Source organism: Dermacentor albipictus, chromosome 10 (genome assembly GCF_038994185.2).
Source record: "Dermacentor albipictus isolate Rhodes 1998 colony chromosome 10, USDA_Dalb.pri_finalv2, whole genome shotgun sequence".
NCBI lineage: Eukaryota > Metazoa > Arthropoda > Arachnida > Ixodida > Ixodidae > Dermacentor > Dermacentor albipictus.
Genome location: NC_091830.1, coordinates 12,563,932 through 12,577,164, shown reverse-complemented (window position 1 = coordinate 12,577,164; position 13,233 = coordinate 12,563,932). Strand labels below are relative to the sequence as shown.

The window sequence follows — 13,233 nt, the reverse complement described above, 5'->3', positions numbered from 1 at the left end:
CCAATCCAAATTTCATCACACCTCCTAACTCTCTGCTGTCCTTGACTGTAATTCCCTTCTCTTGGCTGGTATTATGTAACTGTAATACACCATTGGTTGTTGATCCTGCACATTATGTGGCTTACCCAGCTCCATTTTTTCCTCTTAATGTTAGCTAAAATATCGGCTACCCCCATTTGCACTCTGATCCATACCACGGTCTTCCTGTCTATACTAAGCCTATCATTTTGCGCTCCATCACCCTTTACATAGTGCTTAGCTTTGTTAACGCCCAAATGTCTGCCCCATACATTAGTGCCAGTAGAATGCAATGATTGAGCACTTTTATTTTCAAGGATGGCGATAAGCTGCTGGTCACGACTTAGTAATGCCCAGCCGTATGTGCTCCAACCCATTTTCATTATATAGATGATCTTATGTTTCGGGCCCCCCAAGTCTAATTGACCTTAAGCATGTTGGGCAGATTCTGAAGGCTGACTGCCAATCACGAATTTGTCTTCTTTTGCCATCCTACTGAACATTACCACAGTTTCTTGCACATTAATAATCAAACTGATATCATAGTTTCCTGCACATATAATTGCTACTATCAGCCAAGGCCCTCAATCATTTGTTGCAAGTCATCTGTTAAATGTTATGACTCTTTGCTTTGAGTGGCTTAATAGGTACAAAGTTGCCAGATCTCTGGTATGGATCAGAAATGGACTAGAGTAATTTGTGTGCTACGTCAGTAGGTGTGACACTATTCCAGACTGCCTAACATCCCCTCCCTTGCCACAACTTCTCCTACTTGTCACTGATCTGATGGATAATCGTACATAAGAAACCATGAGTCAAATTCATGCCCCCAAAAATACTCTAGAATCCATGCCTCAAATTTGCAACTCCCAATGATCATGGCACCATTGCACCCCCTCTCCCTCATACACATTTATGATGGAAAATTTGTGATTGGCTCACACTCACTGGCGCCCTTCCCTCTATGCTTCGACGAGGGCTCCCGTGGGATATTAGCGCCTGCTCACACGAGTGCTGTGGCAAGAATGGTTGAGCAAGTTATACGGTCTGTAATTTGGTGAAGGGCAAGCATTCTTGAGCCAGCCATGGTTGCCGAAGCGGCTTGGCTAACACGTCAGCATGTCAGCCAATCGTGTATGCTGATCCAACTGGCCTGGCTGGTCTATTCTTGACATTTCGCCCGTCTGTCTTCATTCTATGTTAGTACGAAACTGGAACGGGCGAAGGCGAGGACAAGTGACCCCTGGTTTTTAGAAATATGTGCGTGCGCTTTCGCTCCAGTCGACCGGCCCCGTAGCTAATAAATTTACCCGCGCCAGCTGGTTACCTTAGACGAGGTAGCGATGTCCAATCTTACGAGGGAATTAATGCATATGTGTGGCAACCAGTCGCTGTGAACCACATTACGTGCTGAAAGCTTCATGAACATAGCCCTGTGCAGAAAAAAAGAAATCAAGGACCGGAGAGAAAAAAGAAAAGGGTTAACCGTGCCAGTGCAATAGTTACCATGTGCGGGTCGGGGTTTCCTACAAGACTTAACCATTAGGCGCCAACCGTTCTTTCCGACGCGTAGCTCTGTTTTTACAACAGTGACGCTGGCGCGCGCGAGAGCATGACGTTACTTGGTATCAAGATTTAGACTCTGCTGCTATTTTTAAACGAAGCCGATAATGTATTCCGTGCCTATTTCCACGAGGGAAATCCCCAATCTGCGGCGAGACGCTCCTTGCCAGCCAGGGCAGGTAGACGACTCGCTAATTTTTATTTCGAACGTCCCTCCTCTTCCGAGTGTGAAAAAACCCAAGGAAGTGGCAGCGGTGAGGGTGTGTGGCACGCACCAACGTGCATTCATTGACGTCAGGTAAGCGCAAAGCGAGGCGCACTTCCAGTTTCGAAGGTAATGCAAATGGCGGCGCTCAAGTTGCACGCTGTTGCTTGGTAACGTTACCATCATTACTTGGCAAGCCCTATTGCGCGGCCCTTTACGCTGATGCGGATAAATACGCTTCTTTCGCGCTTGCTAGCGAAGGTCATCACGGCCGTGAACTTGTACAACATCACTCCTACGAGAAGGTTTCGCATTTTGACCGCATGGAGGCGAATCAGCGGCAGGTGACTGTTCTTTCTTAGTACAAAAACTACAACACTCCATGCAACCAGTCTTACGTTTGAAATCTAACAAACTATTGCGCCCTCTTAAAAAAAAACAAAATCTAAAACTACGTTTATTTTTTATTTAATACATGCAAATTTAGTTTTGTTAACTGTTGATAGAGGACGCGACAGTTTGCAAGTTACAACTTATGACCAATTTATGTGTCAATTTACGGAGCAAGAGTTTTGCGAAGTTTGACACCGGGTACAAATTTAAAGATCTCTGGTGCTCCAGACCAATGGGCGGCAGGCTCGCGACGTGTTTTCCTGGAAAACTCGCGGCGACGGATTGTCCGATACTATCCGTCGCGTGCCAGTTTGTGTTGTTTATTATTTCGCGATTATCGTGAGTCATTCAGTCAAAAGTTGTTCTCGGCGGCGCCTTGAGTGGACGATGGCGGTTTGCTGCAGTGTTACGTGATCGGTTGCGGAGTGGACGCTTTGTACGAGTCGTTTTTGGGGGCCGGCCAGCCGAAGCGCGTCATACACAGCGCCTGAATGCGTCTTCCCGTCGCGGAGTCTCCCTTGCGAACTGCGGCGGATAGGCTTGATCGCTGACTCGGACTATCGAAAGGGTAAGTTTCTTCGGGCTCGCTAGCGGACATCTCTCTCGTGTTAAGTTTCTCCCTAAAGAGTCGCCTAGGCCTAATACGCCGCTTTATCGCGATAGCGGCAGATAAACGCCACTTCCTTCGGCGGTCCAGGTTGCCGATTCGGACGGGGAAAGCAGTGGCGGTATTAACGCACGTTTTTATCGGCGCGCTTTCAGTGAAGGATTATTTCTGCTTTACGCCACGCGCTTCGGGGATCGCAACGTCGCCGATTAACTGCGTTGTTGCCTTGGGGAGTTCCTTGACACCGCTTGTCGAGGCGGCGATTTCGCTGGTCGTCTTCGTCGTGCGAGACGAGCGTGTTGACGCGAGGGCCCAGTTTGGCGATGTCGCGCGGGAGCGGACGCGGATATCGACATCCGCTAATCGTACCCGGTTCTGGGCACGGTAGAACGGCGGAAGCTTTCGTTGCCAAATTATTTGTTATTTTTTATGTTGCGATAACGTGGATAGCGAGCCAAGAAAATGAGCTACCGTTCTGATCGCGGTGTAGCGTATTGGCGCGTTCGAGTTTGTATGTCGATGTGAGTCGGAAGAAAGCCGTCGTACGTGCCGTTGCTCTTGTGTGCAGAAGCTTTTGTTTTGCATTGAGAGCGACGACTGGCGCGCGATCTTGTAATCAGTGTTGACACGCGCGCGCATATCTCGCGACGATAGATAGGTGTGTGTGTGTGAATGTTCACACGTCCTTCTTGCAGTTATCCACTTGTGCTTGTCCGTCAGCGTAGCGAAACAAACGTCGCGACCGTTTGCCCGTGGCTGCATCGCGCATAACATTTCTTGGAACCAAGTGCAGAAGGAAGCATTTCTTTATTACCGAAAGCTACAATCGAATTGTTATTGTAAAGCGTTTTAGAGTATTCCGAGGCCCACCGCCGATGGCATCTGCTGCGACGTGGAAGGAGTGGGGGACACGTTAGTGGTGAAGTCGACGTTTGAGTAGCCGCCGTTTTGCGTTTCACCAACTCCGCGCAGCACAGCGACAGTTACGAATCTCCCCAGCCAATCGGGAACGAGAACCGCGGTCGCAGGTGAGCGAAATAAGGTTCCGAACACCGTGCGCCGCTAATCCATCCGTATCCGTAATCCGGGAACGGAAGGATTAGCGTCTGACGACCGATGATGTCTCGTCACTGTTCTCGGTTCTGATTAGCGGCGCTATGACCCGTAGCTTTCCCTGAACTTGACGGAATCTGTGACACGGCAGTATGGTACCGCGAGATGGGGGCTTGTTCACTGCGCAAATGCATGACTAGCTGACTGTCAAGTACATTGCGCCTTTTTTTTGCTCCGTCTTTTCCTTCTCTTTCTCTCTCTCTCTCTATACCCCGAACCCTTTATGTCAAAGGTCGTGACGCTCCCTGGGTTCATACAGGGCCCTGGGTTCGGAGCGCCCGCCCCCTCTTCACTTCTTCCTCTTGCATGAGTTGAGGCCAGCCCATTCACTAACATGCAAACAGACGTCAGCCTAGATGACGTAGGTAAGGCTTGCTGTTCACTAACCACGTCTTGTACCAGTGTGTTATGCTTTGCGTAAGTGTTGTTGATTAACCAGGTAAAGATGCAGAGCACTCGCTTGTTACACCATGCTAGTTATTGTTAACCTGAATGTCAGTAATGATTCCTGCATACAGTGATTGTCAGTTGCTAATGTATAAGGGTATGTATGCTTCAACCGTGTAATCTGCTGGGCTGTGTGCTAAAATTTTATGCCAATTTGTACATGTCGTCCAGTTGAATGTGTTCAAGCAGTGTTGCTGCATTATTGCACAATTCCCATTTACAAAAAAAGAGTTAAAAAAAATTGTCTTCACAAAACCATCAGAAATCAATTAGAACTAGTAGGAAATTGGACAGTAGACTAGTTGAACTGGTCAGTTATTTTCACTTTAGATAAGTTCTGTCAAATAAATGACGTGGCTAGTGGTCACACAGTATGGATGTTGTCAGTGTGACAAAAGTGGACCACCAGTTGTTAGAATCATCGGATAGCTGTGATCCTCACAACCTAATTTCCTGTAGTACACTGTCCTTTAGCCACAAATAACACCTGTGCTTTACTCTAGGAAGAGGTGCTTTAAAAATTCATGCAGATTTGCTTCATTGGGTTGCATGCTGTTGCAGCTGCTGTTAAGATTCAGCTTATGCAGTTTTAACAAATTGACGCATCTTTCCTTGTGCTACATTGTCATTCGCATTGCTTTAGTTTTTGTGTGAAGATGTGTGATTCTAGTTGGCAGGCACATGCTGTATTAGGCGACTGCAACGATTCTGCCCTCTGCTGAGACTCATTTGTAACATGAAAAGCACTTTTTGGTGTTGAATTCTCCGTTCTGAAGTTAAAAATATGTGTTGCATAAAACAAAACAATAGTAAAATCTCACAAATGCTGTTTGTCTTGTTCTTAGTGTTGATTAATCACACACACGAGCATGCGCACAATCACATACATGAAATGTTGCTGTAATGTTACACAGATCTCGTGTCTTTAAAAAGTGCCAGAAGCAAAAAAAAAAAAAGAAAAAAAAAAGGTTGAAGTGCAAGTGATCGAAGGGCCTTCTGCTTGTGCGGGGCTGCTTCGAAAGCTTTTGCCAACTGAATGGTGTCAAGTCTTGACGTTGTCATCTTCTGCCTCCACGGAGCAGCGGAGGTGATAGAGCGGCACATGGCGGCCGAGCCGACTTACCTGAGCCTGGACCAGCAGGCACGGCTGCCGCTGGCCCAACCACAGCCACAGCAGCAGCCACACGTAGTTATCCTGGAGCAGCCTGCATCGCGAGCCCTGCGGTTCCGGTACCAGTGCGAGGGCCGGTACCCGGGCACTCTCGTCGGGGTCAGTAGCACCGCCGAGAACAAGACCTACCCCACCATCAAGGTGTGCACATCTCCGCTTTTGAAGGTTGCGGCTCTCTGGCTCCCAAAGGCTGAGAGATCCTGATAGATAAAAAAAAGGATGACACCATAGTGGCTACACTCAAAAAAGGCATCAATTTAGTGCTCCTTTTGTACAGGAATGCCAGCTTGCTGATGTAAGTGCAAGGAATAGATCCTCGATGGAGAATGTTGAACCAAGGAAGTTAGAATTTCACTTTGTGCAAGGCCAGCTAGAATGAGAGGGTAGCATCCCCGCGAGGCCAGCTGCAATGAAATTTTGGATTGTGTAAAAACCCCAGTTTCACATGGTGCATATGTAGAGCCGCTTTCGCTCAAAATTTTACGTTCTATATACGAGTGGACGCCTTTGAAAAGCTAGTGAAAATTTACACTTCTGATGAAGAAACTCAAAGACGCACTGCCATTTCCGCTTATCGTAAATGACGTAGAATTCTGGAAGCAAGCTTGGTGATGTATTTTGTCATGCTGAAGTTTTCGGAAGCCTTGTTCTGGGACCCATGCATAGTATCCACAAACCAGCAGGCTTGCGTGTCGTTTGCTTAGGGGCCACTTAAAGGCTCGAAAAAAGAAAAAAAAAAACTTTAGAGAATTACTAGCTTTGCCAAGACAACTTCAATGGCATACTCTGCTAATTTGTAACCAATTGATCAAAGGTGAAATTTGGTTGCCCGTGAACTGGCTTGGATGTGTAGTCATTATTGGAAGCCGTGGCAACAGCGTCTTTTAACACATTTTGCAACAGATATAGGTATGATGCGTGCCATCTTGTGAAACAAATGGCATAGTGTAAGCTTGGTCTGCGATGTTGTTTGAACAAATGGTAGTGGCAAGTTTCCAAGACTTGTTGAGTCAGTCGTACTGGCCATGCGCAGGTGCCTCCCTAGTGCACAGGGTTCAGTATGCACGAACAAGCATTATACAGTCGAATGCCTTTACAGTGAAGTGCTTGGGGCTTCCGAAATCGTATGTTATACGTGTCGCGTTATCGTAAAGGTTGCACACTGTAGCGTTCGCAATAGAACTGGGACAGTATCATTTTTTTGTTGTGCAGGTCACTTCGTCGTTGGTGCACCTATCTGTAGTGTGTTTATAAACACGTGCAGCAGGTGTGCGAGTCGGTTTATTAAAGCTATTTCACTCCTTTTCGATATGGTTCCAGTGCTAAAGGAAATGTGGAGTTCAGTAGTACTAACCATTGGGCTTGGTTTGACATAATGTGAAATTTCTAGCGATAATGGGCTGAAAGAAAACAAAGTGGTTTGTTCTTGTCTCCCTTGCAGTCATCTGCATCCTTTTATACCTGCAGACAATTTTCTGTGGGTACAAAGGGAAAGTTGCAAGGGCCGAGCTTCTGCAAACATGTTACTGCTCCAAGTAGTCCGACAGAGTTCGACGGTGATTTCTCTGTTTCTTTTTTCTGAGTAGATACCGAGTTAATGTAGCTTGCCACTTGCAGGGGTTTTCTGTTTGCTGAAATGTGAGTCAGCAAAGTGAAAATATAATACATTCCAACTTAACAGTGAGTGGTTTGTGTCTTAATTTAATGTAAGTGCCATTGTAAATAGGATGTTTACACTGAGAAGCACTTACATTTGGACAAGTTGGTGTGATGTATTGCACGTTTAAACAGTGTGAAAAGACAGACACAAAGGCACATGTAAACAGTGCTGGTACTGTGTATATGTGTCCCTTTGTCCTCATGTTTTTGTGCTGTTTAAACTTGCAATATATTTACACTGTTTTGTATTCTCCAGCTTGAACAAACACGAACGAGACTGCCGGAGCTTCGCCTCTGTAGCTTTCCTTTTGTTGCCACAAAAATTTGAGTGCGAGTAAGCTCAAGATTGTTCACACAAAATGTGTAGACGTGCGTTGATACCTGTTGTGCGTGCCATCCCGTTCCCGCAGGTGATGGGCATCCAAAAGCCAGCCGTGGTTGTTGTCTCCTGTGTGACGAAGGACCAGCCATATCGAGTACACCCTCATAACCTCGTTGGCAAGGAGGGTTGCAAAAATGGGATTTGCACACAGCACCTCAAGCCAGACATGACCTGCACGTAAGCTAGACTTCTTTTCAATCCACACTTGCATTCATTCAGTGGTTGTTAACTGTCAGTCTTCCCTGATGTCAGTTAATGCAACAGACCAACTAGCCTCAAAATCTGCATTCCCTGATATTAGTTCTAAGCAATTCTACTACACAGGGTGACATGTGCCAGGTGTTTCAGTGGCAGCCCCTTCTTTTCTTCATTTATTAAAAACCATGAATTTAAGGTCAAATGAAGATTTCTCATGGAGATTCGTAGCAATGGCGGACATTTGAATTTGTGATAATAGATGATAAAAGCCTCGAATGCGCTTATTCACGCATTTTGACTTCATCAATATGACAGATTTAGGGCTAGCATACAGGACTGGTGGCTTCATTCCTGCCTCCCTCAGTTCTTTGCCCTGTCCCATCTTCTGTCTTATCTTTAACATCGCTACTAACCGAAATGCGGTCATCTTATTCTGGGCAAGGTATATTGAAGATTAGAGGCTGCACATAAAGGACAAAGGAGGGTGAAAACATGACGCGGGCGCTAACTCGCAACTGGATTTTTATTGAGAATGCATCCAGTGTATATACATAAATACTCATGTGTCGGGCAATGCGAGAACAAGCAAAAGAAGTATAACATGTCAATCATCCATCAAGGTACAAAATCAGTGTCGTGCAACAAGATTGGCGTTCTACTCATGTCTGCATGCTTTTTTATGTAGTATTTGTGCTGAAATCTTGAAACAGCTGCCAGGCAGAGAGTTCCTAGTAAATGGTTATGCTTTGTGGCTTCGAAATTATAATATATCCTTAAAGGCATTGAACAAAAAAGTTAATTATGGAAGTTTTATCATAAATAATAATTTGTGAAAATTCTGTCGTCCATTTTCTATCAGATTCCTTACCAGGTGTTTCAGAGACAGTCGTCACTGGCAACTGTCTCTGAAAGCTAAGTCTGTGTTTTCCTATGCTTATATTCTGCTACGCTTACATTCTGCTGTCTTTGTTGACATTTGTAGAAGTTCAAGCCGTGTTCTTCTGTTGACTTGCAGCTTTACAAGCCTTGGGATCCAGTGTGTCAAAAGGCGAGATGTTGAACAGAACTTGGTACAACGAGAAAACATTCGTGTTGACCCATTTCGAAGTAAGTATGCATGGCTTGAACAGATTGTTTAGAAGCCTTACGCAATTGCATATGGGTTTGTCCTACTAGAAGCTTTTCCTGTTTTAGTGAAATGCACAAATTCGTTGTTGAACAGCAGTTAACTGTTGAACAGCCCTTTAATTTTGATGGTGATGATGATGTGAGAGTAGCCTTTGAAAAGAGTTGGCACATAACACTAAGCTTGCTCTTTAACCTTTCTGATGTATCTAAATATTTCAATGCTTCCATACGCTAAGCTACCTTATTCAAGATGGAAAGTTCTCTTCTTTGCAGTTTTCCTTTCATATTGGGCTGCCAATTCCCAGCTGTGTTTTACTACTACTGTCCCTTCCACTTACTTACTGTCTCTTCAACTTATTTACTGACAGTAATGACAGTACTTAGTCTTATCTGTCTCTACAGTCCGCGTTTATCGCTAGTGGATACTGCAACATACTCATTAGACATGCTCAGCAGTTTCTACACCTGTTACACATACGACTATGCATAAATCATCTTCCTCTGAAAATGTTCTCCTATAGCTCAGCATTCTAGGATACCATGATCCAGCTTCAAATAGTAGGGCACTGCCCGTTGTATGATTGTAAACTTTTCCAGGTCAGATTTCATTTCTTTGCTTTTTGATATAGCAGCAGAAGCAGTACAAGGTCTAAAGAACATGTCTAATTCCCAAGTTGCTTTCAACCTAACCACATGCTTTCCGAGCACTTTGAATTAAGTGAACAGGCTGAAACAAGCGGTGCTTTGTAGGCTTTGCGAATTATGGTTGCATACTTTGAGTGCCAATGTTGTTTTGTTCATGCTGTTTCTACTGGAAAAAAAAAAACTGAAACACAGTGGTACAGTCATGTTGAAAACGACACCAAGCCTTGGTTTTTGTTTGCTAAAAAATTGCGAAACGATGTTGCTGGAAGCTGCACCTTTAATTATTGTTTGGGCTAGTCTAAAAGAACTTTAAGCTAGACTTGTGACAGCCATATTCTGCACTTCTGGGGCAGAATTTAGTTAGCAAGAGCAGTTTACCGTTGGCCAGCCAACCACCTTTGCTAATGACATGTCCAACTTCACAAATGACTTGCTCTGTGAAACAGTTGTGGTGTAAGAACTTCTTGTGAATACGGGCCCTGTTCTCTGGAGGGCTGCTGTTCTGGAGAGTCACAGACGATTGCTGCATTGCAGACGGCTTTGCCCACAAGGACCAGGCAGCCAGTATTGACCTCAACGCTGTGCGCCTCTGCTTCCAAGTGTTCCTCGAAGGCTCGCAGCCGGGGAAGTTCACGGTTCCCCTTCATCCCGTGGTCTCGGACATCATTTACGACCGCAGTGAGTGCCCGCCCCCCGGCCTCCTGGTTGCCAATCATTGCAAAATCCTAATGCAGATCAACCCTTAATGCAGATTGAAATCTTTAACTTAATACAGATCATAACTGAGCCGTCAGTGTTAGACCCGGGTTCGTAATGCAATCCGATTTTAGAAATGGTGCAATCAAAGGCACACCTGGGAAAATACTGTTACTGGTGCACAATGCGCATACCTGCCAGCTCTCCTGGATTTTCCGCAAAATTTAACGACTCCAGAGGGCTACCTGCTCGGAGCAAGGAAGTTCCTGAAGCAGGCAAAATCGGAAACTACAAAGTTGCTGAAAAAGTCACTGTGATCTAAAGATGGTGTGTTGCCTGTCAGTTTACTGCATGTAAAGATAAATCATCATTAATAAAGTGCATAAGGACCCTACAATAGGTGTGCGCTCAAGACAAACTTAAAAGAACAAAGTTATTTTTGTCTTTGTTGGCTGAATATCTTAGAGAAGCAAGGGAGACCGTCTGAAAGTGTATTCTCACGTTTATGGGTCTTCCCACATGAAGTTTTTAGACATTCCAGTGTTGTATGTTTGCTTAGGTACACGTAACAGGTGACAAAAGCAAAGACAGCTGTTGTGATTGCTTGTTGCTGCCTTATCATAGCAGCACTGCAGTGAAAAGCGATAACTAGCTCGTGTCTCTTTTCCACACTGTTGTTGAGAGATTCAGCTATCTAAAAAAAGATTGTGTACATGCCAGGTACAAAGCCTCTCTTGACTTAAGACAACATATTTTTTTTGACAGGTCCATCCTGTTTGTTTTAGGCTATCTTTATACAACATCCCGTTTGTTTTAGGCTATCTTTATACAAGCTGTGCTTGTGTAAAGATGCACTTGTTCTTATGTATTTGCTTGGTCACACCGGTATTCACACGCATGTCTTTCTTGACAAAAACACCTTCACTTCCCTGATGCCTTCACGTGCCGGCAGGATAGCATGCCTGATAGCCTTCTTGTGTACCTGACCGGATGTGTCGTGCTTGAGATGATAATTTTGAAACTGCTTTGTCCAGCTTTGTCACCAGCCGACAGTTGGTGCCCTACACAATTAACATTGTATGTGGGTAGTAACCAGGAACAGTCATGTGTGATGGTAAATGCAACAATAAAAAGGCGTGAAGCGCATTTATGTCATTTAGCATTAATTTCTTCACTAAAAAGCCTCATCTGCCAGAATGAAAATACGGTTTAGAAATGCGATATTGCCAATGTGAACTGATTTAGCATTGCCCTTTGGTATCCCATTGAAGTCCTCTTTGTTGAAAAAGATACCTTTCTTTTTTTCCCAGAATCATTCAAGTTTCGTGTCTTCATATGCTCGATAAGCCTTCTCCTTACGGTGCCATCTGTTTGTGTTACCTGTGTTTCGTGAATTCATTGACCATTGCTCTACTTCTCAGTTATGAGAGTACTACTCGGGTGTCTGACAAGCTGTTTACAAATGGGTTAAGTTACAGTAAAGGCTGTTGAAGCTTGTGTTTGTTAATTACTTTCTCTTTTCTTTCTTCAAATTCTCTTTTGCAGAGGCTATGTCTGACCTAACAATCACGAAGCTTAGCCACACATGTGCTCCCATGTCTGGTGGCTTGGAGATGATCCTGCTCTGTGACAAGGTCGCGAAAGGTCAGTGTGTTGTTTCACCACAGATAAAGGTTGATGTAATTAACAATGTGATATAACAAAAAAAATCTAAAACTTGGTTGTTCATGGTTTGTTTCAGTGCCTATTCTATTGCTATAACGAAATTGAAGATGCAAAATTCTATGCGACATTGGTTGTAATAAAGGCAATTTTTGTTTGCAGTGGCCCAAAATACCATGCAAGCTAGCAGGAAAAAGCCTAAAGGCTTATAAAAGTAACTTTAACGTGCTTCCTTGTACAGTTGTCATTAGACACAGTGAAAATGCTTTGGTCACTTTTTGCCATCAATGAATGGGAGACGGTGCGCATCTTGGGAAAAAGCGTGGCTTTATCTGGCTTGGCTTGTGTTACAGTAGCTAGTTATTGCTTTTCGTGACGATTTCTTGAAAACTATTACTTGTTTTAAACATACTTTTTTTGCATTCTTTGCACATTCGTTAGTGTGATTTTTGTTCTTTTAAATGAATATCAGATATAATGGAAAAAAGCTTTCCTTGGTTGCAGCTTCGTTTTATTAAGGTTTGTGGGGTCTGATGTGGGGTATCTCACACCGTACTCTTGGGACAAAGGAACGACAACACAGTAGTGCAAACAATCACAAGGGCATTTATTGCACCTTTCATACATCAATGCCTGCTAGCCGAGTTGCTATCCACAAAACATGCCGATGGGCGCGCGACAAATCTAGAAGTCCGACTCACCGCGTCCTCGTGAGCGAATATGTTCGCTCCATGCTGGATCCCAACGCCTGGTCGTTCGCGTGTATAGTCACGCGGATCGTGGCGCGTTCGAAGGCGGCCACGCGAGGCGGTCTCGCAGATGCATCGGCCGCCGCGCGCTAGCGGGAGACGTCCCCGCCGCGCGCCGACGTGCCGGGAAAGAGGGTTGCTGCACGTGCAAGCACCTCTGTCCCGCTCGCTGTCTGGAACCCAAGAGAGCGCGCCTCGCCTCTCCCGCCGAGGGTAACCCCGCAGCCGCGCAATACTAGCGCCATCTCTCGGACTGCGCTTCAACCACATCGGCCGCCGCATGTGCGGCGAAGCCGCACTACAGGAGACGCGCTATGCGGGAAAAACATCAGGGGAGGCGCGAGGGTCGCGCATCCCCACATCCCCCCAACCTTAAATCACTACATATTCCGGCGAAACATGTGACACGGTCTAACATTAACCCGTGCTTCGCGAACAAGATAGTACATATAACAATGGCCGCGCCGAAGAAATGTCTACACGCTGTCCATAACATAACATGTCCATAACATCCTTGGGTACACCGCTGGCGTCCGCCGGTCACAGCAGCAGCTTTGCAGCCTCGATGGCACGATCCCAGGCCAGGACTCCGGAGAC

General features: G+C 45.3%; 1 protein-coding gene across 3 annotated transcripts in view; it reads left to right on the top strand.

The window, feature by feature from the left end:
* Positions 1-2,399: 2,399 nt before the first annotated feature.
* LOC139050756 (embryonic polarity protein dorsal-like) overlaps positions 2,400-13,233 on the top strand; it is a 28,200-nt gene continuing 17,366 nt past the window's right edge. The window contains exons 1-6 of one of the 3 annotated variants that reach the window (XM_070527470.1): positions 2,400-2,747; positions 5,429-5,658; positions 7,587-7,735; positions 8,772-8,863; positions 10,064-10,207; positions 11,771-11,869. In XM_070527470.1, the coding sequence (XP_070383571.1) occupies positions 5,449-5,658; positions 7,587-7,735; positions 8,772-8,863; positions 10,064-10,207; positions 11,771-11,869 (694 nt within the window). In that variant the 5' untranslated portion in view covers positions 2,400-2,747; positions 5,429-5,448. Of the gene's footprint in view, positions 2,748-4,136; positions 4,265-5,428; positions 5,659-7,586; positions 7,736-8,771; positions 8,864-10,063; positions 10,208-11,770; positions 11,870-13,233 lie in introns of those variants that run through there. The other 2 variants (XM_070527471.1, XM_070527469.1) reach the window with 2 other exon arrangements.